This window comes from Aaosphaeria arxii (genome assembly GCF_010015735.1).
Source record: "Aaosphaeria arxii CBS 175.79 unplaced genomic scaffold BU24scaffold_1, whole genome shotgun sequence".
Lineage (NCBI taxonomy): Eukaryota > Fungi > Ascomycota > Dothideomycetes > Pleosporales > Aaosphaeria > Aaosphaeria arxii.
Genome location: NW_022983474.1, coordinates 1,273,695 through 1,299,568, shown reverse-complemented (window position 1 = coordinate 1,299,568; position 25,874 = coordinate 1,273,695). Strand labels below are relative to the sequence as shown.

At 51.1% G+C, this 25,874-nt stretch overlaps 10 protein-coding genes across 10 annotated transcripts; 5 read left to right on the top strand and 5 right to left on the bottom strand.

The window, feature by feature from the left end:
• The first annotated feature begins 403 nt into the window (after positions 1-403).
• On the top strand, positions 404-3,046 carry BU24DRAFT_8990 (uncharacterized protein). Its single transcript, XM_033534774.1, has 4 exons — positions 404-724; positions 772-870; positions 921-1,555; positions 1,608-3,046. The coding sequence occupies exons 1-4, from the start codon at positions 565-567 to the stop codon at positions 2,853-2,855; spliced, it is 2,142 nt and encodes a 713-aa protein (XP_033389157.1). The 5' UTR covers positions 404-564; the 3' UTR covers positions 2,856-3,046.
• Positions 3,047-3,696: 650 nt separating this feature from the next.
• BU24DRAFT_8979 (siderophore biosynthesis protein-like protein) lies at positions 3,697-5,848 on the bottom strand. The gene is made up of 2 exons (XM_033534771.1): positions 4,035-5,848; positions 3,697-3,869 (listed from the first exon to the last, which is right to left on the bottom strand). The coding sequence occupies exons 1-2, from the start codon at positions 5,564-5,566 to the stop codon at positions 3,752-3,754; spliced, it is 1,650 nt and encodes a 549-aa protein (XP_033389156.1). The 5' UTR covers positions 5,567-5,848; the 3' UTR covers positions 3,697-3,751.
• Positions 5,849-6,392: 544 nt separating this feature from the next.
• On the top strand, positions 6,393-7,595 carry BU24DRAFT_416492 (manganese and iron superoxide dismutase). Its single transcript, XM_033526464.1, has 4 exons — positions 6,393-6,675; positions 6,732-7,138; positions 7,200-7,267; positions 7,321-7,595. Exons 1-4 carry the CDS (start codon positions 6,543-6,545, stop codon positions 7,406-7,408), a joined length of 696 nt encoding a protein of 231 aa, XP_033389155.1. The 5' UTR covers positions 6,393-6,542; the 3' UTR covers positions 7,409-7,595.
• BU24DRAFT_416491 (ATP-dependent rRNA helicase SPB4) lies at positions 7,496-9,735 on the bottom strand. The gene has a single exon (XM_033526463.1). It carries the CDS (start codon positions 9,623-9,625, stop codon positions 7,712-7,714), a length of 1,914 nt encoding a protein of 637 aa, XP_033389154.1. The 5' UTR covers positions 9,626-9,735; the 3' UTR covers positions 7,496-7,711.
• Positions 9,736-10,874: 1,139 nt separating this feature from the next.
• BU24DRAFT_340067 (uncharacterized protein) lies at positions 10,875-12,089 on the top strand (the record flags this gene model as incomplete). The annotated part of the gene is made up of 2 exons (XM_033523217.1): positions 10,875-11,294; positions 11,361-12,089. 2 exons carry the CDS (start codon positions 10,875-10,877, stop codon positions 12,087-12,089), a joined length of 1,149 nt encoding a protein of 382 aa, XP_033389153.1.
• Positions 12,090-13,318: 1,229 nt separating this feature from the next.
• On the bottom strand, positions 13,319-15,921 carry BU24DRAFT_456845 (cell division protease ftsH; the record flags this gene model as incomplete). The annotated part of the gene is made up of 4 exons (XM_033531482.1): positions 13,319-15,459; positions 15,512-15,632; positions 15,682-15,837; positions 15,892-15,921. The coding sequence occupies 4 exons, from the start codon at positions 15,919-15,921 to the stop codon at positions 13,319-13,321; spliced, it is 2,448 nt and encodes an 815-aa protein (XP_033389152.1).
• Positions 15,922-16,752: 831 nt separating this feature from the next.
• Positions 16,753-17,355, bottom strand: BU24DRAFT_8895 (uncharacterized protein). Its single transcript, XM_033534753.1, has 2 exons — positions 17,309-17,355; positions 16,753-17,213 (listed from the first exon to the last, which is right to left on the bottom strand). Exon 2 carries the CDS (start codon positions 17,145-17,147, stop codon positions 16,836-16,838), a length of 312 nt encoding a protein of 103 aa, XP_033389151.1. The 5' UTR covers positions 17,148-17,213; positions 17,309-17,355; the 3' UTR covers positions 16,753-16,835.
• BU24DRAFT_456844 (kinase-like protein) lies at positions 17,160-19,845 on the bottom strand (the record flags this gene model as incomplete). Its single annotated transcript, XM_033531481.1, has 3 exons — positions 17,160-17,501; positions 17,557-17,975; positions 18,027-19,845. 3 exons carry the CDS (start codon positions 19,843-19,845, stop codon positions 17,160-17,162), a joined length of 2,580 nt encoding a protein of 859 aa, XP_033389150.1.
• Positions 19,846-21,053: 1,208 nt separating this feature from the next.
• On the top strand, positions 21,054-23,654 carry BU24DRAFT_403882 (uncharacterized protein; the record flags this gene model as incomplete). The annotated part of the gene is made up of 2 exons (XM_033525607.1): positions 21,054-21,713; positions 21,804-23,654. The coding sequence occupies 2 exons, from the start codon at positions 21,054-21,056 to the stop codon at positions 23,652-23,654; spliced, it is 2,511 nt and encodes an 836-aa protein (XP_033389149.1).
• A 431-nt stretch (positions 23,655-24,085) lies between these two features.
• BU24DRAFT_429766 (PLP-dependent transferase) lies at positions 24,086-25,749 on the top strand (the record flags this gene model as incomplete). The annotated part of the gene is made up of 5 exons (XM_033529766.1): positions 24,086-24,238; positions 24,290-24,338; positions 24,394-24,475; positions 24,632-24,799; positions 24,852-25,749. 5 exons carry the CDS (start codon positions 24,086-24,088, stop codon positions 25,747-25,749), a joined length of 1,350 nt encoding a protein of 449 aa, XP_033389148.1.
• Positions 25,750-25,874: the final 125 nt, after the last annotated feature.

Sequence of the window (25,874 nt, the reverse complement as noted above, 5' to 3'; positions counted from 1 at the left end):
AACTTTGTAATAGAGACATACTGGGTGAGACGACCTCTATGCCTTTCTATCGAAAGATGAATAGTCCTTCTGAAGATACTGCAAATACTTATTTTCAATAGGAATCTATGTCTTCGCAATTCTAGAAGACGATTCCACATACTCGGCGTACCTCGCATAAAATATCGAAAGCGACCTGCACATATATTGACCTTTTTTGGAATGCTCGGGGATTCAAAGTAGGCTTGAGCAGCAATGTACATCTGTCCGGATTTGGTAAAAATGTACCCCTTCAGTGCCAAAAGCTGAAGGCGTTAGAGTATTCGATCATGCCAATCATGCATGAACACCTCTTAAGGTCCGAAGGCTTTCGATCGAGAACATCCGCTAGGTCCCTTTGACATGGGATCTTCGGAGTGGCATGAACTTGTCGATGATTAATAGCAACTTGCACCCGTTCCTGCGGCCTATGCATTACCCAAGGTCCCGCGACTGCGCTCATGTTGCCTCAACGACCACTCTCCTCTCCTCATTTCTCACAACTCTCACCCAAAGATTGTTGACAGCCTCAGATGTCTCGATAACATGATGCCCTTAACGCTACGAGTCTTGGGTCTACAATCGCTCCTCACGACTCTACTTTTCACAGGTCTTCTTCCGTGGACCACAATACTGGTCCAGGCGCAGAAAGACAAATTCGCTCTGGATCCGGTCAAAAACTTTTGCTCCCGATATTTCTCACAGTGTATGTCAAGCCAGATCTCTGGAATTCTTAGCTTACCATGTCGTTAGCCGTGGTCAAAGATGATATGCTATACATTGATAGCGGGATACAGAAATGGAATGGGCCTGATATCAAGACTGATGCCGAAAATCCCGTATTTGGTATCAGTATGTTCAGCAACGATTTCAAGTGCATTAGACCGTGCTAACATCTTCAGATAACTACATTCTCAAGGTCCCAATGAAAACCAGCTGGGATTGGAAGACAGACATGGTCATTATCGCCGAGCCGAAAAATGAAACCAGCCCTACGACTGGAACTTTACCTCCAAGCCTGATGCATGGCCATATATTTCATGGCCCGCCAAACAATTCACAGATATACATATACGGTGGCACAACATACATGGGTAATCGGTCGTTCCCGTCTTTTACCAATCCATTATCTTCAACATATTCATTATGGACATATGACGACAAAGCCGCGGGATATCCTTGGGAACAACATGACATCTCTCAACCATGGAAGGCGAATCATGGGGCAGCTGCTGAAGCCATCGATCAAGGTCTAGGGTTTTATCTTAACGGTCAGATCGACTGGGGCACATCAGTGAAAACACTAGGAGGTCCAGAAGAGGAGGCTTTATACATGCCATTGGAAGGTATGCTCATCATTGATCTGGTAAAAAGCACTTCTGTCAATATAAGTACCCGTGGACTGCAGGGAGATGCTCCCAGAGTTGGGGGCACCATGGAATACATTGCGCCAATTGGCGCTGCCGGAATTCTCATCGCTCTCGGTGGGCAGGTGAATCCAGATAAGCCCTTCGCAAATTCGTCCGAAGGCGCATTGGTATGCTCTTTGCTTTCAATCTTTGGGCAGCACCCGGCTAACTCAATATCAGATAGATTTTGGCAAAGTTGACATTTTCGACATTGATTCGTACCTCAAGGCGCCAGGGACCAATGGTAAATGGTACCAGCAAGAAACCATAGGCGATATACCACCAGCCCGTGCGGATTTCTGCTCTGTCATCATGTCGGCGCCAGACAATTCGAGTCACCACATTTACGTTTACGGCGGCTTGGATCCGACAAGTGGCATAGGTTATGATGATGTCCATGTCTTGACGATTCCATCCTTTCAGTGGACGACAATCTACAACGATGGCGGCTCACCACGTTTTGGCCACAAATGTCACATAGTAGGCAAGCGACAGATGATAACAGTGGGGGGACTGATAACAAACTCGGGGCAATGCGACTGGGAGGAGAAAGGCGTCGCATTCTACGATTTGACCACCACCAGATGGGGCTCTGTCTTCACTCCCGACACTACTGCTTACGGGGTTCCCCAACAAGCTCTGCAGGCCACCGGCGGGAAGTCACAGGGCGGCGCCACAGTTCGTGAACCCGTCATGGGCTGGACGGACACAGCTCTTAAGAGTGTATTCGATACGCCTCGTGGAGCTTCCAAAGGCTCAGGGGGGTCAAAATCAGACGGTGATGAGACGCCTGGAATCAATATTGTTGCAATTGCTGGTGGCGCAGGTGGGGGTTTTGCGCTCGTGCTCCTTGCAGCGATGCTCCTTATCTGGCAGCGCAGACGTGACGCCGCAGCAAAAACGGGACCGCAAGAACTCGAGAATAGTGAACGTAGCATCCCCCCTTCTTCTCCCTCTCCTCCACCGTCCATCGAGTCCGACCCCGAGAAAGAAAGGTATGAACTCCAGGGTATCATCGGCAACGTTCCGGTTGAGCTTCCAGGTCCGGAACACATGGATCGCAAATCAGCAGTCGGCCCTAAATCAATATATGAAGCAGACTGGATGACGGCCACAAAAGCGGTTGAGCTATCGAGCGACGCATTGGCCGCTGGAGGCGTTGCAGGTATTCCTCTCCTGCGACTTCCTGGAAACGACTCTCTAATGTCACCATTCTACTTTCACGGGCCTGCCTCACCATTACCGGACCCTACCAGCCCACCTCCAGAATACTCTGATCGTTACCATCAGGAGTCGTCTTCCACTTCACACCCGCAGCAAGAAGGACGTCCGCTTCGGTATCCAGTGGAGAAAGAACAGGTGATTCCGCCATCTAATCCTCGAAGTAGAGACGGAACCTACGAGGAACAAGAGACAACCTGGATATGATAGACGTGAAATCTTCCCTCCTTCCCTTGGTCGAGTGGGTGATGACGCACCACCGACTAGGATAGACCTACAGCAACACGCGCCACCAGGGTTAGGGTTACATGCCTCAGCTACAGCAAAGCTTGAACCCGCCCTTTCGCTTTTCCGCCTCCGGATTAACTACTGTATATCACAAAAGACAATACGGCTTCAATATTGCATACGAGCGGCGCAGGAGCATTCCAGGCATTTGTCGATTTTCTGTCCGTTTCTTTTTCCTTTCGTCTTTCTGTATTACAACCACGAGCATCGGCAACCGTGACTGGCACCGACCGTACATTTCTTGCGTTTTATACCCACCTCCAACACATACCAAAGTCTCTTTCTCCCCCGCCGTTTAATATCAATGTTTCGTTGACCGAAATGTACGACTACGACGTTTTATATAATATTGTCGGCAGCAAAAGCTTCTTGTTTTGGATTTACAAGTGAGAGTCCGATTTTGTGCATAGATAGATAAGAACAATATAGCAAGCAATATAGAACAATTATTCTAGGTCTCTCTTATGCCTTCGCGTTATGATTTGTTCTACTGCTTGGTTCGCGAGACTGATAGGTTTCACTTTGCTTTCCATTGACATGATGTTGAAGATTGGTTGCTGCATTTCAAAATCATTGTATATTCGTGTCTCTCACAGAGGAGGAGGAGCCAAAATCATCGAATTCGTATCTCTCATAGAAGAGAAGGAGGAGGGAATAAGAAGAGTAAACCAACGTCACACACAATACATGTCTGCCTCCAGGTAGTTAAGGCGACCAAGGCCAACCATAATATCTACATAAACATGAACAACCCAAGATGAATATCATGCATACATTCTCTTAGCGACGGACTCAAATTGTAAACGCGTCACGTTTCAAAGGGCGGGGCCTTGCCATGCATCCCGACGTATCTTCATCAGGTTCGATTGCTTGTGGGGTAGGCTGATCTCTCGCTCCTTGTAGAAGCCTGATGCGACGAGGTAGTCTCTGAGTCTGTTTTCTCGGGCGTTAGAATGATATTCGTGGTTATGTTTTGTTTGGTTGGGGAAGGGGGTGGGAATGTTTCGGACGGAGAGAGCGAGGAAATATGGGGAGGGGAAACATAATGGTGACGTGATAGGATGGGGGAGATTAGAAGGGAAGATGATGATGACATACTTTGCATTGTCGACCCTAGGCTCCAACATGACGGACTCTGTCCTGAGGTCCGCTGTCCAACAGTAATGCACCAGCGCGCTGATCCAGACCTTCACCCTGTGGGGGCCCCTAAACTCCTGCTCTCCGACGAGGCAGTGGAACCCACGGTCGTAGTCGCCCGCACCGGGGACGTGCCTGCCTACGTCGTCCTCCTTCACCCAGTAGATCTCGAAGTAGCCGAAGGGCTTACCGTCCCAACATCCGATCACGGGGAAGCAGTTCTTGGAGCGCAGCACGGATTTGAGGCATTCCTCTTGGTGCGATTGGGGGCCAGATTGGCCCCAGAAGTGCGAAACTCGCGGCTCGTTCATCCACTTGTGGATGTATTCGAGATCGCTGGGCCCGTTGGCGATGCTGCTGGTAGGGGCGTTACCGCCGGCAGCAGCGAGGTTCAGAGAGGCGATCGTTGGGAGTATCGAGTCGGTGGAGGCGATGGTGTTCATGGAGTTCCTTGGGGATGACATGTTGAGGGATGTAGGTCCTTGGTGTCGAGGCGGCTTCGTGGACAGTGACGCCACGCGGAACGATAGGTATTGGCCCACACTCGGGATGAAGCGTGTGTAGAACACTTCGCCCTGCCGAGGAGGCTTGGGACGGATAGGGTGTCGGACGTGGTTGGAAAAAGTGTATTGCGGGGGCGCCGGTGGGAAGTAGGTCGGGAGGTGACTAGTCGAGTGGAAGGGACCAGGGGCTGTAGGGGCCCAAAGGCCTGGAGATAGTTGATCTCCAGAGCTGTCTTTCGCTTGCTGCGATTCACCTCGGACGGGCGAGCATGGTCGCGAGGGATATGGAGAGTCTAATGGATATGGAGACTGCGGCATTGGGGAGAGCGTGAAGAGATAGATTCGTGGATCCATTTGCCAGAACGACCTCCTACTGACGAACATATTGGTCCAACCCTCGGGGGAATTCTCTTCGTTTGCAATTCCCACGCTCGAGTCCTCGCTGGCTATCAGGCCCATGCGTTCGAGCTTAGGGAGCACGACTCTTCCTTTGAATATGCCTTCCCGGTTGATGGTGATTTTCCATTCTCCCTTTGGTTTTCCATGTTCGGCTGTGTCCTTTGAGGCATTGGTTGTCATGTGTAGGTCAGGCTCCGTTTGGTGGAAGTACCAGTACAATGTCGCCCAGAGCATCATGGCGAGCTGTCGCGTGGGCGATGCAGCGGGTTTGAACTCGCTCGCGCTGGGGTTGGATATCGAGGAGATGTAGAGATGGTCGTTTTGCAGGGTGGGTTTTCTGAAGCGGTGGACATGGTGTCTTATCTTTTGGATGTGACCCTCTTCTGTAGCTGATGAGGCGTCTGGATCACTGCTCATGCCGGATTGCTCCGGGTTGACATCGTCTTCGGAGTGGATGATAATGGTCCAGCCAGGTGGGAACGGCGATCGAGGATGATTTAGCAGATCATTTGGCTTGAAAAAGAGACCCCCGAAGACCGGAGTCACAGTAATATTCTGTCCATTGGGGAGGTGAACTATAGAGGGGGCCATTGAAGCGTTGGTAGTGTCCTGGTGGATCAAGATATTGTTTGGTGATAAGGTGAATGCTAGCAGGATGAGATGATTATGAGCAACAATTCATAGCGTGGTTACCAGGTGTACTAGTCCAGGAACCGATCTTATTTCTAGCACGGGGTAGTCAGAGCTTGCTGTGCTGACAGGTGACTGACAAGATGACGGGTGACTGCCCAGACGACAGACAGGTGATGGACAGGAAAGCTATTGCAGGGTTCTGCAGGAGAGCGGAGAAGGCCGATATCTAAATTGCGGGGAGGATAGAGGAATAAGAATATTGCGAACAGGATGATGAAAAGTTTTGAAGCATGTCCGCATGTAAAATTTATAGTTTTTGAATAGCTAGGTTGGGCAACTGCCAGTGTTCAAGACCATATGCGAGTGGAGTAGTATTTCAACCAATTGTCCGAAGGATATTAGATGTTACGATGGGTGACGTCGAAGCTCTATATTAGTGGTGGAATCTGATTGGGTAGCGGGACGAGACCGGATTGGACACTAGGAGAAAGATAGACTTTGGAAGTAAATGTGAAAAGCAAATTAGAAGATCACGGGTACAAAAGAGTACACGATGATGATGTAGTTAAATACATGATTAAAGATGGCGTGAGGAGGAGGAGAAGAGGGAGAAGAAGCGGAGCGGAGCGGAGAGGAGAGAGGGGGAGGAGGTTGCATTACATAAGATGGTGGGGTAGCTGTAAATCACGTGATAGATTGATAAGACGAAATAGGAATGGTCGAGATGGATGGATGGAGGAGCTCGGAGCTTCGGCCGCTCCCCAATGACGAAAGAATTCGCTTTCGCCCTCGTTTCGCTCATATTTTGGTCTTGTATTAGCTAAACATCCAACCTCTAGACCTCCATCATCTCCCTACAGAGGACAATAAAGTACACAGTACTCCGCCCATTCCATCTCTTAATTGAGTACCTTGAACCATCCATCTAGCAACCATGAACTCCACTCTCCTCCGCTCCACCGCTCTGCGCTCTGCTCTCCGCACCGCAGCCCCCAAGTCCGCTGCCCGCGCTGGCATTGCCGGTACTACCTTCGTCCGTGGAAAGGCTACCCTTCCTGACCTACCATGTACGTGACTCAATTGCATTTTGTTTAGCTGCTCCGTCTCATTGATGCGTGTACAGATGACTATGGCGCACTCGAGCCCGCCGTCTCCGGCCAGATCATGGAGCTTCACCACTCCAAGCACCACCAGACCTATGTGACCTCCCTGAACAACTTCTCCGAGCAGCTCGCCGAGGCCCAGCACAAGGAGGACATTCAGTCTCAGATTGCCCTCCAGCCCCTTATCAACTTCCACGGCGGAGGTCATATCAACCACACCCTGTTCTGGGAGAACTTGGCTCCTACCTCCCAGGGCGGTGGTGAGCCCCCGTCCGGCCAGCTGTCCAAGGCTATCAACGACAGCTACGGCAGCTTGGATGCTTTCAAGGAGAAGTTCAACACCGCTTTGGCTGGTATCCAGGGCTCCGGCTGGGCTTGGTTGGTCCAGGACACCCAGACCGGAAACATCCAGATCAAGACTTACGCTGTGAGCAATCCCCATTGCCATTGATCTTTCTAAGTATACACCAACTGACAACTATCCATAGAACCAAGACCCCGTCGTCGGCCAGTTCCGTCCCATCTTGGGTATCGATGCTTGGGAGCATGCTTACTAGTAAGTGGTATCACCATCTCAATGTCCAATTCCGGCGTACTAACATCACCAAGCCTCCAATACCAGAACCGCAAGGCCGAGTACTTCAAGGCCATTTGGGAGGTCGTCAACTGGAAGGCCGCCGAGAAGCGCTTCCAGTAGATTAATGCACGAATGTTTATGAGACAACAGAAATACCCTGATCCCCAACAAAAGCTTGCGTAACGATAGGGGCGGGGCCCATCAGTAGATTGATACATATAATAGTGCCAGATAGCGCAGCTTGCAGCATAGTGTGCCATACTTTCAATGAAGAAGTGAAATCGCATATACGTCTCAAGAAGAATCTCTCGTACCAATTGCTGCAATCTTGATCCGTGCCGGGTATATATTTTACAAAACAACATCTCTCTCCAGATCCAACTTGTAAAGAGGAAAATTCAACAACGTCCCCATATCCCCATCCTAATCACTGAACCCCTCGAACTCATCCTCGCCCTTCTCAGCGACCTTCTTCCTAATCTTCGCGATCATCCCTTGCAACTTCTGCTCCTCCTCCTTCTCCTCCTCATTCATATTCTCATGCCTCACATGCTCCCTCTTCGCCTTCTTCTTCTCCCTCCTAAGCTCCTTCGTAGCCTTCTGCTCCTTCTTCTGCGTCCACGCCGACTCCTCCCTGACCTTCCCCTCATCCCTATGCCTCTTCCCATCCACCTTCGGCACCTCCCCACTCGCCTCCGCTAACCTCTGCTTCTCCCTCACCTTATCCTGATACGCATAGTTCTCGAAATCGATATCGAGCCCTAACTTCCTATCACCCTCCCACTTCTTCAACTCGGGCATGCTGGGCAGCTTCAGGAGCCCCCACGCATGGCCCAGCTCATCCCACTGCAGATCCGTGACGCGGAAGATGGAGCTGGCCGTGTGCTTGCTGTACGCGCGGACCCAAGACACAAACCCTCTTTGCGCCTTATCGAACACCGCGCGGTCAGGCAGCACAACAGCGCGGATCTGCTTCGCCGTGCGCTCTGCGTCCGCGGGACCGACGCTGATGGCGGGTGTTGTTAAGGGCGATATGGGCGTCTGGCGCACGCGCAGAAACTCGACGTAGTCTTCCTCGCGGCCGGGGGTCAGGAACGTGACGGCGAGGCCCTTGCGGCCGGCGCGGCCCGCGCGTCCGCAGCGGTGGATGAAGGTTTTGGGGTCGCTTGGGGGATCGAGTTGGAGGACGAGGTCGACGGAGGGGATGTCGAGGCCTCGGGCGGCGACGTCGGTGGTTAGGAGGATGGAGGGGGCGACGCTGTCGACGAATTTGGAGAAGTTGCGGCGGCGGACTTTGTCCGGGTGTTTGCCGTGGAGGGGCACGATGGCGTGGGTCGTGAAGAGCGTGGGGAGGATGTGTTGGAAGTAGTCGACCGAGTAGCAGGTTGAGAGGTAGAAGATGATCTTTTGGGGTTGCGGGTCGAGTGCTGCGAGGAGCTTCTGGATGGCTGGGAGCTTTTGGGAGGGCGGCGTCACGAGATATGACATCTGGAGGCTGGCTGGCGTTCGCTTGTCTTCGATCTTGCCTTCCTCGCCTGGTTTCCCGCTGGCGATCGCCCTCGTCTTGACTTTTACGGCGACCCTGACGGGGTTGCGAAGGCCTACTCGCACCAGCTGGTCGACGGCTTCCGATACGCTTGCGCTGAAGAGACCTGTGCGGCGTTGTTTGGGGAGTCTTCCAATAATCCGTTGGAGGTCCTCTTTGAATCCGAGGTCGAGTAGTCGATCAGCCTCGTCGAGGACGAGGACATCGAAGGATGATTGGGGACAGTGGACGTGTGGTGAGGAGAGCAGCTCGAGCAGTCGTCCGGGTGTGCCAATGAGGATGTTTGGTGATTGCTTAAGGAATTTGCTTAGATCCTGCGCGGGGGTAACGCTGCCGCCGAGGAGGAGCTGTGGGATAACTCGTAACGTGTTGGGAGGAAAGACAGGAGCTGGACTGGAGTCCGCGTCTTCCATTTCGGTATCCTCATCTTCTTGGGCCTTTAATGAAGCCGCTGAAGGTCCATGGAATTTCAGAAGCGCCGTCAGGACGGAATGGATTTGCGTGGCCAGCTCCCGGGTAGGACTTATGATGACTCCGAATACGTGATGTTTTTTGATGGGCGCGTCGAGTCGCAGGAGGCGCTCGATCACGGGGATGAGGAAGGCCAGCGTCTTGCCGGATCCGGTGACGGCTTCGGCCACGACATCTTTGTTGCCCATGAAGAGAGGGATTACTGCCTCCTGGACGGGCGTCGTTTTGGTGAAGCCCATGGTGGAGATGGCGTCCAGGACCCATTCTGATAACGGGGGCGTCAGGGCATCCCATTGTCGGATTCGTGCTTGGGGCGCCATTGTGTATGGATCAACTCTCCGCTATGAATGAATGATTTGTGAAACCCTTCTATACCCTGAAACCTAATCGTTGACCAATGCTATCTTTTTGCGGGTTTGCAGGTGTAAGAATCGTGGACGGTTGAGACAGCCCGAGGCGCAAAACTTCTGGCCAAAAAAATGTTATCGATATCGATAAGGGAGGGTGGCTTGACTGTGGCTAGTAAAGTCAAGGGTCAAACATGACCGGAAAAGGTAACGCCGAGGTGCCGACCTATGGAGATGCATTCGTCCACGTTCGTTACTTGGAATGAACAAAATAGCACGTGGCATTATCATCATCCCTCGTCATGAATTTCTGTCTTCATTGCGACATATCTACGAAATATCTTACGAGTACTCGTACTCGTACTCCGTATATGGCACAAGTTGATATCACGAGTAGAGTAATCTACAGATGCATACCAATATCCAGAGCATAGAAGACGCCTCGATGAATTGATTCAATGTCCATGAAGATATCTTTAAAAGTGATAGAGAAATACCTAAACAAATTCTTAACTGAATAGACTAAGTAATTGCCTCGGACTGTGATGTAATCAGCCTGCCAAGACGGATGGACTTCTCTAGTAATGATCCGAGGCCATTTCAAGTGGACTTGTGAGAGAGAAAGAGGGGAGGAATCTTTGGATTTCGCAGGGACAAACGAACAAGAGAAAAAAAAACCAATCCATCACATCGGCCGAACCAGATTCCGTTCCCTCGTCCTCCGAGTCTCTCACCCCCCAGCAATCAAATCCGCGTTATTGCTATAGAATCACAAGAATAAGGACAAGCACAAGCATTTCCCAGATCCCGCCCCTTTCTCTTAAATTACTTACTTCCTTGAATCAATCCTTCCTTGACTTCCGGCTGCTGCCCTGCGCCGACCACTACGATTACGGTGGCCTCCCCTCCTCTTCCTCCTCCTCTCTGCTTCTTAGACGATGCGCGAACGGACGAATTCGCGACCTCCGCGACCCCAGTAATCCGCCTGACATCTGACACCGATGTTTCTGCCACCACAACCACAACCATACATCATCAGCCTACCACCGAATACGTCGCTCCCACAGCCTCACGCCCATATCATCACTCCTTAATTCCTCCCTCGCTGCATCGCTCGTTCCTCCAAGACGTTGCCCATTTCTGCGCCCGTTCCGGTCATTCGTTAACCGGCCTCATCCGGTCGCCTCTTCTTCCCTCCTTTCCACTCTGCTGGCAGGAAGCAATGGCCTCCTCAAAACAGTACCAGATCCCCAAACCGCCGCGCGTAATATCACCGTCGCCCACGCCCTCCGAGGCCAGCGGTCAAGATGGATACTTTGGACCCACTACACGCTCCGCCGCGCGCAAGACAAGACGCGTGAACTCTCCACCGGCGATCGACGAGGATTCTTCTGGCTCCGATCCTGAGAAGAGGGCCCGCGCCAGGAGCAGGAGTCCGATCCTCGAGGGCAGCAGAAGGCGGATGAGTGGACTCACAGCGAAGCGGGTGGGCGCGGGAAAGAAAGGAGAGCTTGTGCTTCCAAATGGGACTTCTAACGGGCATCTTTCGCCTGCGGCTGCAAACAAGAACTACTGGAGAGAGATGAGCCGGAGTCCGAGTCCTCTAGGACTGATACCTATTCACCAGAAATGGAGGTCATTTGTGAGTGCTACTAAGAGAAACGAAATATGCTTCTCGCGAGAATCATCCACTAACCGAAGCGCACAGATTCATCGTCATGAGATACCCCGCAAAATCCTACACGTTTCCATCGGTTTCCTTACAATATTCCTCTACTGCACCGGCAGACAAGCCGACCAGATCCACCCTGTCCTCCTCACCCTCCTCATCCCCATCGCCGCGACCGACGTCATCCGGCATCGCTACTGGCAGGTCAATCGATTCTACATCCGCTGTCTAGGCGCGTTGATGCGTGAGTCCGAAGTGGACGGATGGAACGGCGTCATTTCCTACCTCCTAGGAGCATGGATCGTGCTTCGCTTCTGCCCCAAAGATGTTGGCGTCATGAGCGTCCTGCTCCTCAGTTGGTGCGACACGGCTGCCTCGACGTTCGGCCGTCTATGGGGTCACCGAACCTGGCGAGTCCGCCCAGGAAAGTCCCTAGCAGGCACGATCGCAGCCTGCGTCACCGGTATCATCACCGGCGTCGTGTTCTGGGGCTGGCTCGGTCCTCTGCTCTCCCACTACAACGAGGGCGCGAATGCCTTTGCCTTCCAGGGCGTTCTCGCGCTTCCTCCTCAGGCCCGCGAGCTCCTCGGACTCTCCGTCGAGCAATCGTCCATCAGCGGCCATGTAGCCTTGGCCGCGATGTCCGTCTGGGCCGGCATCGTCGCCAGCGCCAGCGAGGCCGTCGATCTCTTCGGCTGGGACGACAATCTGACCATCCCGGCCCTGTGCGGCGTGGGACTATGGGGTTTCCTGAAAGTCTTCGGTTAGGTCCAGATCAAATCAACCTCAACCTCAACATCGATCCTCAAATTCTTTCCAAGCTTCATGAAGAATTATTATATCCAAATCTCCACATTCTATACCTACCATTACTCTTGTGTATCTTTTTTCTTCTTGGCTCTGAACTTTGATTGAAGATCTCGTGCTTGCTTATATTATTCCCCACCATCACCACTACTACCATATACCAACACATACTCCCATTCTTCTTTTCTTTCCCTTGTTCTCACATAAGACATACCATACCATAACATATATGACGGATCGGATCGGATCAGGCGGGCGGTTCAATTGGGCTTTCTTCCTTTCATTCATTGGTGTTGGAAAACATTACATGGATCTTTTCTGGTAGACTAGATCTCTCTTCGTACGAGCACTCATATGGGCGGGCATAGGCAGGCGGTCCAAGGAATCATTTTCTGTAAATGAAAAACAAAGAAAAAAAAACATAATGTAATGTACGATACCAGGTACTATAACAATATATGTCATCTATGACTACCTACATATCTCTGGGCTCGAGTTAGGGGGCGACTCAAGATGAAGACATCAATTACACATGCATGGCAAAGAACCACCATGTGTCTTCGCTGATATTGTGATGTGTGAAGTCGGTTACTATACAGTCACAAATGAGTTCACGGCTTTTGGGCATTTGGGGTTTCATTTTCATTTTCCATTTTCCATTTTTCACAGTCGATATGGATCTTTCTTCGCTTCAATTGGAACCCTGCCTTCCTCATCGCACCCCCAATGATTTCCAAAGAGGTGATGATATGAACCGCCAATATCCTCTGCTCCTCTCCGTGGCTACGTGGCTACGGTTGTGACCAGAATGCCGTTTCGCCTTCCTGGCCGGACACGTATTCATTTCCCGTATGGTTCGAAGCAATGGAATTTTTCTTTCTTTCAGTATTGTTACAAGTTTGATATTTAGGAAGGTTTTTGTGGTTTATTTGATGACAGCTTTTGGAGTCGTATGGATTGTCTGAGTTCCCCCCAGTTGACATCGTTTGGACAGCTGATTTGGAGTAGTGGAGGGGGGGTATTGGGAACAAATGATGCCCCGGATGAGTAAAAAGCGCAAAATCATGTTAGAAAAAACGCCGATTTCGCCGCCTGGCATGCGTGTGTCAAATGAAAATGTTCGTCTCGTTGAATGAGAAGTGATGCAATCTATCTACATCTGAGCGAGGGGGGTGGCGCCTCGGTTCGTCTTACGCCAGTACGCCAGTTGGGCCTGGTGGATCGTTGTTGGAACCCGGCGCTGGTGGCGCGATGACGTGTGGTGGGGGGATCTCTGGGATCTTGATGGGTGCATCTGGCATGGCCATCAGACGATCTGGTAGCTTCTCTCCCTTGATGACTTTCAAGATCTCGTCTTTGTCGAGGGTTTCATACTGGACAAGAGCTTGGGCGAGGAGGTCCAGCTCTTTCCTCTTCGAGATCAAGATTTGTCTCGCCGAGGTCTTGGCTTCATCAATGAGACGACGGACCTCGTTATCGATCAGTCGCTTGGTCTCGGGAGAGACTTGCTCGTAATTCGAGCGGAAATCGACGTTGCCAAGGAGGTCGGAGAATCCATAAGAAGTGATCATCGCGTAAGCCAGGCTGGTCGATTGCTGGATATCGCCAGAGGCACCGTCACTGACATTGTCGGCACCGTAAACGATCTCCTCAGCCATTCGGCCACCCATTCCAACCTGGAGGTCGACCAGATACTGGGCTTTCGACCTATGATGTTCCTCGTGAGGCAAGAAGAAGGTAATACCGGCAGCATGTCCTCGCGGAAGAATGGTGGCTTTGTGAACCTCCTTATAGCCCTTAGTATAGATACCAATGAGGGTATGGCCTCCCTCGTGGTAGGCAGTCTGAAGCTTGTCCTTAAGAGGCACCGCACGACTCTTCCTCTCAGCTCCCATCATGATCTTGTCCTTGGCCCACTCCAAGTCTTCCACTGTGACGAATTTACTTTGTTGTTTCGAGGCACGGATGGCAGCAGTGTTAGCAAGGTTCTCCAATTCGGCGCCAGAAAATCCAGGGGTACCGCGGGCAATCTTGGTAATATCGACCTCGGGACCCAAGCGGATCTTCTGGGTGTGGTGCTTAAGGATGGCCATACGACCCCTTACGTCAGGCAGTTCAACGTTGATATGACGATCGAAACGACCGGGACGGAGTAGAGCCTTGTCCAATATTTCAGGGTGATTCGTTGCCGCGATGAAAATCACACCGGTGCTTTGATCGAAACCGTCGAGATCGTTGAGAAGCTGATTGAGAGTTTGACGGTGATAGTTCGCATCGCGTGACTTGCGCTTGCCACCGATGGCATCAAGTTCGTCGATGAATACAATGGCTGGTGCCTTGGATCGAGCTGCAGTGAAGAGCTCACGAACACGCTTAGCACCTACACCAACATATACCTCGTCGAATTCGGATCCAGACATGTAGAAGAATGGGACGCCGGCCTCCCCTGCAACTGCACGGGCGAGAAGAGTCTTTCCAGTTCCAGGAGGACCGATTAGAAGCACACCTTTAGGAAGTCTGCCACCAAGCTTGTTGTACCTGTCGGGGTTCTTCAAGAAATCGACAACATCTTGGAGTTCCTCTTTAGCCTCGTCGCATCCATGGACATCGCTGAAGCGAGTGCTCTGCTGTTCAGGGCGAACCTCCGCAGTGGTACCGCCACCGACCTTTTTCAGAACGCCGCTGGTTTCGACAAACAAGGTGATTACAATGAGGGCGACATATGCAGACAAACCGAAACTGAGAAGCCATCTGGCCCATTTAAAGATGGTACTCCACATGGACTCTTCAATGACGACGTAAAGAGGATCGCTTTTGACACCAGAACCACCGCGAGTCTTTCCGAGTTGGCCACCACCAACATGCGCGCCAACAGCTTGGCCGATAGCCTGCATTTGTTGCGGTGTCATGTTCCCGTTGCCGTTCTGAATGTTCTGTCCGCCGGCACCATCAGATTGTCCAAGCTTGCCCATGGCTTTCTGAACGGCAGTTTCGACAACTGCGTTGCTAGCGAATTGACCAGTGCGGTGTCTATCCACAACAATTTGAGGCATGTTAGCCCTCAGAAGCGCGGAGTAAAAGGCGTATTGAGCGGATGCGCTGCTAGGATTATTGTTTGCAGCTTGTTCCAACCGAGCGAGTGTATTGTGAGAAGGTCCACCGAAGAACGATCGATGTTGCTCCAGTGCCAATCCAACATTTCCTACTCGTACGATCGGTCGGAGGTTGGAGAAAACGGTTCGGGTCACAGTGGAGTACTGCCTAGCCGGTGAACGATGGAATGGCGAACCACGCGCAAGCGGGTTGCAAAATGGGAGGCCAACACGGGGTACTACAACTGATTGTTAGACAATATCAAACGCTGGACGAGACTCCCGACTAACCTGTTGACAGTATTCCATTGACAGTAGGCGCTGGATGCGACAGACGAGCGGCGGGGCCTGGGCGAAGTGCCGATACTGGCATTGATTCGAGGAAGTCCGGAAGCGATGAAGACGTATGATTCTGATACCAGTCAATAAATTTGTAACATTCGGCGTCATAGGCACAGTACCTGTACTTGCGCATCGCGAGAAGCCACGGTGGAAGCCACAGCTCGGCGCTGGTCAGCGTTGCTTGATGAGCCTGTCCGTCGACTAAGGCCCTGCCATGGCGACTTTAGAACGGTAGACATTGTTGGCCAGAGTTCAGAGGTAGTGGAAACGAGGTTCTGTTGCTGAATTAGTAAAATAATCCCATGGTTGACGTCGTGGCGAAAACTGACTTGTACGGCGACGGGTGTTTGGAAAGCCATGATGATATATTACGGCGGCGAAAGCCGCTGGAAGTATTAAAGTAACCAGTTGAAGAAAGTAAAGGTGAGGAAAAGGCACATCAGTTGACGAAATAGAGAATGGCAATGGCCAGTCACCAGAATGATGTTGTAAGAGGCAATGAGACTCTCCTCTGAATGTCGCCGCGTTCCGGCCACTCGGAGGCTCGGAGCGGTTGCCTTGGCGCACGTGAGCACCTGCAGTTCCGCGTCATGTACGCTGACTAATGATCTGGGGTAGTTACGATTTCCTTCCGAACGAATCTTGAAATAATTGGAAGGTTTATATCAAGTTTCAATTGAAAGAAAAAAGCAAGAGCAATTGTTAACGACGGACTGACATTGCTTTACTGATAGTACAATTCCTCTCGCCACTGTAGTGGCTGTGTACTATTTTGTACGTTGTTCGTCCGTAATTGGAGCACATCATCGTTAGCGCAAGGGTTGTGGCACTTCAGTACCTTAGGTATTAGTCGAGCGGATGTCGACGTAGATTGTACACATTTGCAGCACCCTTGTGTAGAAAGTTTAGAACGGATGATTGAAGATTTTGCCTGACGATAATAGCAACAAAGGCTGAATGATGACAAATGAAATTTCAGATAGCCATTGCAAGAGGCAGTTGACCTCGTCTTAGTTAAACAGTTATCTCTCCAGCTAGCCCGATAGATACTTTGATTTGGTCTGATTAGGGAAATAAGAACCAATGGTGACCGGAGGATGAATGTCATCCTTAATGGTTGAATTTGTACACGGAAAGGGGGAAAGAGGGGCAAAAAGGGCTCCTTTGAATATGAAGTACTAGGAGAATCAAGAAGAAAATGAAGGTTCTTTAAGAAGCGAAGCCAAGGATCCCTGCGCGAGATGTGAACGAGTAAGCAGTTCCTCAACCAAGTTCAGTAACCTCTCGTCGTGAAAATTAAAATCTCCTTCACAAAAGAAATATCCTGTGTGGAAGCCGAAGCCGGTGAATGCAAGCTTTGAAACAATGATAACCTCCAACTATATTCCGGAGACATAGTAAAGTGTAAGAGTAGCGTAGAATAGATGCGCCAGAACGCCAATCGCTGGATGAATGGATGACCCATACTATGAGATGCCAAAGTGTTGCAAGTTGAATCTTGAAACGAAAACGGGACTATAAGCACAGCAAGCAATATCTGGACAATGCGTCTACATGAGCGTTCTGATGCCTTTGTTAGGACCATGCGAGATTCGTCTTAGAAATTTGCGAGTCCGTTCTTCGAATGTCGCTTGCTGAATCGCTTCCTGCCCTTCAACGAATCAGCATCTCCGTGTGTTTCTTTTCGAAGGTGTCGTGCAGTTGGGATGTTAACTCCGTCCAACGCAGAGTCACCTCCTAACGTACTAGTAGGACTTGATAAACTCGAGTTGATGTCGTTAAAAGCGGAATCACCAGCGTATGAATTCGTCATGCTCTGCGACAATGCGAAATCTCTAGCTTGCTCAATGCTGTCGAGCCACTCCTGAGTGGAATATTTGCTCCCATCTGGATCGCTGGTAGTGCTTTTAGTGTCCTCGAAGACGTATTGCTTCTCTCGCTGTAGTGATATTAGCGACCGTCGCCTTACAGAAATGTGATATCGAGGAACGTACCGTTTCCACGAGCCAGCCTGTCAAGCCTTTCGAATCGCGGAAGTCTCTCCATGCGCAGCCCGGCGAAAGCAAGGATACCTCCTCCTTAAGCTTTTTATCGTTGGTTCCCGACGCGCACATTAGAACACGTGCGTTGGAAGTGATCATCACAAGACGTTGCCTCTTCTTTATCGTGTTGCTACTGAAAAATCGGGAGAACTTCTTCGGCGTTTCGGCTGCGGCTTCGTCCGCCTTTCCAGGAGTATGGCCCGGAGGATGTTGCGTAACAAACATATTCCCGAGTTTCAAAATGCGCTCATCCCTCTTGGTCAAAACAGGAGACCAGTCTATATCCAATTGGCTAGGGGGAGGGAGCTCTGTAATTAGTCGTGGGGTTGGCCTGAGCTGATTACCAGCAGCGGTTCCAGGTGTGGTAGGCCCTTGAATATTCTTAATCAAACTGCTTTTGGTAAAGATAGGACCAAACTTACCATTGAGCCTGATTGGCTCATGTGGAGGAGGGACATAGGACCGTAATCTTGGAGCCTTTTGTTTCCAAAGGCCTTTGCCCCACGTTATACCGTCGAAGAACTGGTGACTCTTGATATGTTCCATAGGCAACCGCTTGATAGGGTCGAGGACTAGTAGGCGTTCAACTAGATCTTTGGCAACAGGAGGGAATCCATCAGGAAAGGTATATTCAAGGCCAACGATCTTTTGGAAGGTCTGATACTCGTTCGCAGCCTTGAAGGGGGGCCGACCCGCAAGGAGTTGGTAGATAATGCAGCCAAAGGCCCACAAATCACTGGCCTTGCATGCGTTTTTATCGGTCAACAGCTCGGGAGATACATACTCGGCGGTACCGACGAAAGACTGCGCCCGATCCGATTCCATGCCTTCCAATGGATCTCCGGATACCGAGCCAACTCCGTTTGACTTCTTCTGATCCAGGATTTTAGCGGTGCCGAAATCGGTAATTTTGACGTGCATTTGGTCGTCCAGTAGGACGTTTTCAGGCTTCAAGTCTCGATGGATAACGCCTTTGCAGTGCATGTAGTCAATGGCGTCCAGAATCTGAGCGCCATAGAAACGCGTGCACTCTACATCAAAGGTAGTCATCTTCTTCAAGAATCCTAACAACTCGCCGCCCGATGCTAGATCAAGGACGAAATAAAGTGAACGTTCATCCTGGAATGTGTAGTAGAGTCGGACAACGCCAGGGTGTTCGGTCAGACGATTCAAAGTATCTTTCTCGATGTTGACATATTTGACCTTCTTCTCCTTAATGATGTGTCGCTTGTCAAGGACTTTGATTGCGTATTCTCTCAATGTTTGTCTGTCCGTCGCTGCCAGAACCGTACTGTAGGAGCCTTCCCCTAAGGTTCTGCCAAAGTTGAAATCTTTGACACCCTTTTTAACCACTCTAGTCACCGGTCTGCCATTCTGGTCAACTTCTTGTCTGGTTCCAACAGCAGCACCCCTCTCTTTCCATTCCTCGTTGCTAGAAAGGGGCCCGCCTTCGAGGCCATAAGGAGAGCTGGACAGATGACCCATCCCGGGTGCACCTTCGACTGGTATCCTACGAGAGCTCCTTCGCGGAGGAGCCGGACCGTTCCCACCAAGTATCTGACCGGGTTGGCGATAGCTCCTACTGGCTTCTCGTGACGGAATGCCACCATGCATGGCAGCAGGCGGAGGCACCCGCGAACTGCTTGTGCGTCTGATATCACTGACCATTGCCTCGTCGTTGTACCTGTATGTGCCTGGGTTGGCAGCTGCCGTGGCAGAGCTCGACGATAAATTAGGGTGATTGTACAGGCTCGTCGACATTGGCCGTTCGCGCAGGTTCTGGGACGGAGGGAAGCCCCTCTGCTGTGCGATGGGCCCAGCAGCGTAGGTTGGAAGAGAGGTTTGTTGTTGTGCTTGGTAGGACAGAGGCATGGACTGGCGGTGGGAGAGGCGCGGGGAAGTACCGTACGAAGGTTGGTCTACGGCCATCGGAGAGACATGGGCGGGCGGCGTGGTGGAAGCGCTCGTGGATGAGTTAACGGAGAAAGTCTCGGGATTGAAACCCAGAGAGCCTGCTTGTGGTTGTGGTTCGGGAAGAAGATGGGTCGGAATCGACTGGCGTGGCTTCTCTGTCACGGTGCTGGACGATGACGCTTGCGAGGACGGAGGGCGGTCGGCGGGACGTGATTGCGCGTCTTCGCTGGCTTGCTGGGGAGGCAGTGATGGCGAGGTTGGGTCTTCATCAGGATTTGCTATTCGCAGTCCTCCGAGGGACTGCGATAGGCTCAAGTCGCCATTCATGGTGGTGGAGGCTCGCTGAGAGCAAGCCCACACGAGGTTTGCCAGGCGGTAACTTGGTGAAGAGAGGGTAGAGGTGGCCAGCGAAGGGAGGCCACGGCGGGCGACTCGGGAGACCAACGGTCGATATTAGGATAGTGCGATATCAACGAAGGATAGTGGGACAAGAAATGACCCGGCATCCAAGGAGAGAGAGAGGGAGGGTGGTGGGATGCGTCGCAGACAAGGACGGCAGGGCCCGTGAGGCTGTTTGGGGGGAGAGTACGAGTAGTTTACCTAGACTGTTTGAGAGGGAGAGGGAGGGAGGGAGAGTAGAGGCTCGGCGCTGACCTTGACCTGGACCTGAACCTGAACCTGAACCTCCACCCGATCGATCCACAGGGCAGGACACTTACCTATTATTATAACGACTCCTCCTCCTTGCTCTCCACTCACGAATACGAGATGGTAGATCGCACTACATACCCACCGTCGTGAAAAGCAATTACAAGTCCCTAGTCTTGACGAATCTCATTAATCAATATTGCCTTTTTGTACATCTACTACGAAAGGGGGCACGTCCGCATACTAAATCTACCTTTGTGGAAGAAATACCTAATGTCTACCCAACTCAATCGAGATCCCCCTCATAGACTAACTAATCCTCCATCAAATCGTTCCAGTTCCATCAAACCATACAGCTAGTGCAAAGCTCTTGTCCAGATCCCAATATGCCGGCACTCTTTATCTCAGGCACAACAAAGAACGTCCCTATTGTCTCTTCGGCTGCACCACCTCGGTTACTCTCCAGAGCAAGACCATGTTTCCACAGGATGTACAGAGAACCGGAAGAACCATCGATCATAAGAAACTGTATTTAAAATGCACGGTATCCATCCTTTGTGGAGCGAAGTGTTGATCTAAACCTGTAGCAAGTTTTGATCCTCGCGGGTTGGTGCGACGCACAGGAGATGCGATCATATAGAATCTTTATTTTTGTAAGTATGCTCGATAGATTCATCTAGGCAAGAGCTGTTCAGCGGTCAAGATGTAGGAAACGGTAAGAGACATTCGGCCCATCCTTTCTGCCTTCCATAACCAAAGGCATCAATGCATTGCTTCTTTGCCCATTCCGATCCATCTTCGTTCAGCACACTGCCTGCCGATACAATACATCGGCATTCGTCCGTCACAAACGCTCGACATCGCCGGTTTCATGGCCCCTTATCATAATGTTACGCCTTAGACCATCAGAGATCACCCTAACACAGGCTGATGTTGACGAAACCCGCCGTCGTATGGCACGAAGACGAGCCATGGTGCCGCATAGGGGTTCCGTAGCATCAGACCCATTGATGAATCGTCAGAGACCAGTCCATCTAGGTAATCATGCAGTAGTACGCCTTGGAGAGATTCCTTTGCTCTGTCCTCGCCAGGTGGACGCCTCTCCTACGTCCAGTGCATTAGCAAGAACATCGATTAGTGCCGACATTGTTGAAGAACACCAGCCCAATGTTGACGACCCATCGACCAGAATATCTGGCCCTTCCACTGTTACAACATCTACGCAAGAGGAGTCACAGTTAGGAACTGACTTGCTGTCACCCATCCGGAATTTGCAATTACAACCTTTCTCTCTGGATGTCCCAAGGGAGAGCGACACACCTTCTCCACAGCCAGAAGAGGCCTCCAGCCACAGTAACGGTCTCGAGGAGTTCAATGGAGTCACTCCTTCGTCTCAAATACATGATTCCATCGACGGATCAGTAGAAGACTCCTTCACCACAGCGCACTCTGCGTCGATCAGTCAAGAGATAAATAGACAAGATGGCACAATCTCGGCCAGTGACTGTCATCCAGTGGATATTGTATCATCACACCATAACCAGTCTGTAAGTGTTTTCTCCTAGCATACCTAAGTTGAGTTGGGGCTATTGTGGTGATTCTGGACCACCGCATTGATACTGATAATCTCACCCTAGGGCATATGTGTCTCTCCACACCATCGCACATTCAGAAGCATCCCCCCTCTGCCACATACGGAACCTCGACGCCGACCAGGGCGTTGGAATTTGCCAAAACGACCTATCTCTTCTGGTAGCGAACCTTCTACGTTTCTAGCGACGACATCATTGGGCCAATCTTCCTCGATTTCGGTGGATTATGCATCTTATAACCCAGACGTCCACTCTAGAAATTTCCAACATGATGAGAGGAATAGTTCAACATTCCAATCCGGCTCTCGTGCAACTTTTGATGAACGACTTCAAAGAGCCCACCGACGAATCGAGTCTATTGAGGGACGTTATCAATTGTTCTTTCACAGGCGAAGAAGAAATGTAAAGCATGACAATCATGACCATAGTGCCAAACAACGCGGCCTTGAGGCTATTCAAAGAGTCAGCGGAGCGTCGATCTCAAGCCGGCCATACTCCTATTATGAGCTTCCTAGTTCACAGCATTCAAGCGGCAGTTTCTCCCAAGATGGAGAACCATCGATCATTCCTCAATACGACGGTGCAGCAGAATCAATGTATTCCGTGTTGTCTCCAAGGGCATCACCCGACTCACCAATTGCTTCGAGCAAGTCTGCTCCCTCACCGTTACCGGAAACACCTTACGCGCGAGTCAAGGAGGCCCTTACAAATCCCCAGATATCCGTGATAACGGCGAGCAGAGAGTCATCTACTGCAACAGATTCCGATGCCGCAAGTGCTGCGATTCAAGACCTTCCCTCTCCACTGGATTTGCTTGAGCATGCAGCCACTTCTCAGTTTCTTCAATTTTCCCAAGTCATACAAATGAATGATACCCGGGATACATCGAACAGCCATGCAACTCTGTTAGATCAACTAAATGAAGAATCAGAAGATCTAGGACTCCATAATGGCGTCAATTCTAATGGTCAGCGCACATTACCCGAAGCTGGAAACAACACACAGTACCAGCCGTTTGTGACACGCGGGGGCAACGAGCCACCACGACGAACGGCGCGCCAGGTACCTTCGGGTTCCATCATCCAGCCCCGCCGTAGAGCAGTTCCTAGTATAAGGGTAGATCAGCGGTCCAGCGAGAATGCACCACTTGGATTTTCCTCACGAGAGGATCACCATATAGCTCGCGACCCCTCTCAAACGTTTGGCATCAACGATCCTCTATCCGGTGCCAGGAATACAATGCGGCAAAGTGCAATGCCTTCGCAGATATCTCTGCAACAAGCCACATTACTCCGAAACCCTAGAGACAACTCCAGTAGATCGCTCATCTGGCCGGATACTCGCGGCCGACGGGCACGAACATCGTATAACTTTGAACACAGTGATAGACACTATGGTGATCGACACTACAGTGGAAGTCCACGCTCCATGCGTAGGTCGACCAGGGATTTTCCGTATCCTGATCCAGTATTTGGGGGCCCAGAACCGTTTGTGGAAGATTTTCAACCCCCTAACCAATATGCGTACAACACTCGAAACGGATATCAGCGCCGCGCATCAGGTGCTCTGATCCTTCCAGAAGCACAGCAAAGGCGCCAGCAAAGGCCTTTATCGCACAGCAGGGCTTTTGATCATTTTCGAACGCACCGTGGTAGCTATTCGGCATCCGCAGAGGGTGGTAGGAGGCCAGACATACCGATGCGCGTAGCATCACGGCATCAGGTCTCCGCCCAGCAATCCAATCAGGAAAACTCGGGCGAAGCTGAAGCAATATTGATGAGAAACGAAATGGCCACAGCAGGCATGCGATATAGTAACCTCGGAGGCCAGTCAGATACTATGGACGACACGCCACCACGTATAGGTCGATTCGAACAGCGCATGCTTGGAAACTAGTCCAGGACCGAAGATTTGGATATCTGGTACGTATCAGTGGGCTTTGGATGAGCTGATTTGGCAATCAATACTTCGGAGTCTGCATTAAGCACCTGATGCAGGTCTGGCTTGGGGAGGGTTACGCTAGGATCATTCCTGAGAGTGATCAGAACATGTTACCTTGGAGGACGTATACATGTTCGGCTTCAAAAGAATAATTCATCGATAATAAGCAAGTTCTCCAAGTGCCACTAGGCAGCTTCCCTTACTGGAATGATCAATTCCAGTGGTGACTTATCAGCACTTCCAGTGTATTTAGAATAGCAAAGCACTAGTTAACAGAGCTGCTTTTACACGTAAATACTGTCCATAGATTTCAGAATTGCGTGTACAGGCCAAACCTATCTTTGAAATCTACGACTGTAATACTCCGTACTTGTTATAGAACTTCAATGTCTTCATCGCAAACTTCCTCACTCGGACAAAGAGGGGTTGCCCTAGCATCTGGACCGAATCTTCGCGACAAAGCCACAGACATACTCGCAAGACAATGGGATCCTGTGACCAATCCAGACGGAGCCGTGAATATCGGTACGGCCGAAAATGTATGCAACGCGTTGAAACTGACGAGGAACGCTAACATGACTATTTCATAGCATCTTATGATTGAGGAGGTTGCCGAGTCCATTCGGTCGAAGAATGCATGTCGCAATGGAAAGCAGATCTGTCGAGGCAGATGATTGACTCCGGCAGATACAAGTAAACAGTGAGGTTTTGGATTATGGGGAAGGGCCATGGGGTACACAGAGATTGAGAAATGCTATGGCGAGATTCATGAATCGGTATGCTTCTAGCTGTCTTGTTTCTACCCTCTTTGTTTACATTCATATTTCTCTATCTAATATCCGGGTAGAGAAATGTCGAAAGCCTGGATATCAGGTCACATCCCCTGAGGCACCTTTACCTAGAGCGAGCATACAATTGACTACTTGATGAAGGCATTTTCATCCCCATGTCCCTATCGACCCAGAATACCTCACCTTCGCAAATGGCTGTAACCCCATCTTCAACATGCTTGGACTCGTGTTGGGGGATCCTGGAGACGGCATCCTGCTCACGAGACCCAGTTACATCGCCTTCGCCAGCGGCCTTGGTCTTGTTGCAAAGTAAGATCCCTATCCCTTCCTCTCATCCCCCCGATACTCATCAAATCAACAGCATGAAACCAATATACGTCCCCTTCCACCCGCTCTCATTCCAATTCTCCCCAACCTCAACCTCCGCCTACTCCAACACCCTCCAAACAGCATCATCAACCCACGGCATCCGCACCCGCGCCCTGATCCTCTGCAACCCCCACAACCCCCTCGGACGCTGCTACCCCATCACCACACTCATCGCGATCCTCAAGTTCTGCTCATTCCACGGCCTCCACCTCATCTCCGACGAAATATACGCCATGTCCGTCTACCCCACATCCACATCCCCGGACGCCACACCCTTCACATCCATCCTCGCAGTCCCCGACCTCGCATCCTACATCGACCCAGACTACGTGCACGTGCTGTACGGGCTGAGCAAGGACTTCTGCGCGGGTGGGATGCGTTTAGGGTGCCTTTACACGACGAACGGGGCGCTGAGGCGCGCGGTGTCGGCGGTGAGCGAGTTTCACTGGCCGGGTGGGATCGATCAGGTTGTTGCGGCGACGGTGCTAGAGGACGAGGAGTGGGTGGATGGGTTTTTGGAGAGGAGTCGGAGGAGGTTGGGGGTGGCGAGTGGGTTTGCGAAGGGGCTGTTGAGGGAGGTGGGGATTGAGTGGGAGGAGGGTGATGGTGGTGTGAATGCGGGATTCTTTCTTTGGGTGGATTTGAGGAGGTGGGTTGTTAGGGATGGTGAAGATGGTGATGATGGGTGGGAAGGCGAGAGGAGGTTGGTGGAGAGGATGAAGGCGGAGAAGGTGTTTTTGACGGCAGGGAGGGCTCAGGGGAGCAGCGAGCCTGGGTGGTTTAGGTTTGTGTTTAGTCGTGAGGAGAGGGTTGTCAGGGAGGGGATTAAGAGGTTGGTCAAGTGTTTGGAGGGAATCAAGGCGGACATGGACAAGGAGAAAGGGGGTTGATAAATGGAAAGTGATTTCTTGAATTTCTGATTTCAAAACTAAGTTTATCAAGCAGCGTACCGGGGGGATATCTGCCCATGTCCATACCAAGACTGGTGACTGAGTAAAAGAGAATAACGCCTTTA

What these genes read in the sequence shown, in the direction of transcription:
- BU24DRAFT_8990 (XM_033534774.1), top strand. Translation starts at nt 565, where the DNA reads ATGATGCCCTTAACGCTACGAGTCTTGGGTCTACAATCGCTCCTCACG. An exon ending in AAATCCCGTATTTGGTATCA is followed by an intron (nt 871 to 920) that starts GTATGTTCAGCA and finishes TAACATCTTCAG; the next exon opens with ATAACTACATTCTCAAGGTC. An exon ending in ATTCGTCCGAAGGCGCATTG is followed by an intron (nt 1,556 to 1,607) that starts GTATGCTCTTTG and finishes ACTCAATATCAG; the next exon opens with ATAGATTTTGGCAAAGTTGA.
- BU24DRAFT_8979 (XM_033534771.1), bottom strand. Translation starts at nt 5,566, where the DNA reads ATGGCCCCCTCTATAGTTCACCTCCCCAATGGACAGAATATTACTGTG. An exon ending in CCTAGGGTCGACAATGCAAA is followed by an intron (nt 3,870 to 4,034) that starts GTATGTCATCAT and finishes CCGAGAAAACAG; the next exon opens with ACTCAGAGACTACCTCGTCG.
- BU24DRAFT_416492 (XM_033526464.1), top strand. Translation starts at nt 6,543, where the DNA reads ATGAACTCCACTCTCCTCCGCTCCACCGCTCTGCGCTCTGCTCTCCGC. An exon ending in TACCCTTCCTGACCTACCAT is followed by an intron (nt 6,676 to 6,731) that starts GTACGTGACTCA and finishes ATGCGTGTACAG; the next exon opens with ATGACTATGGCGCACTCGAG. An exon ending in TCCAGATCAAGACTTACGCT is followed by an intron (nt 7,139 to 7,199) that starts GTGAGCAATCCC and finishes AACTATCCATAG; the next exon opens with AACCAAGACCCCGTCGTCGG.
- BU24DRAFT_416491 (XM_033526463.1), bottom strand. Translation starts at nt 9,625, where the DNA reads ATGGCGCCCCAAGCACGAATCCGACAATGGGATGCCCTGACGCCCCCG.
- BU24DRAFT_8895 (XM_033534753.1), bottom strand. Translation starts at nt 17,147, where the DNA reads ATGGTCCTAACAAAGGCATCAGAACGCTCATGTAGACGCATTGTCCAG.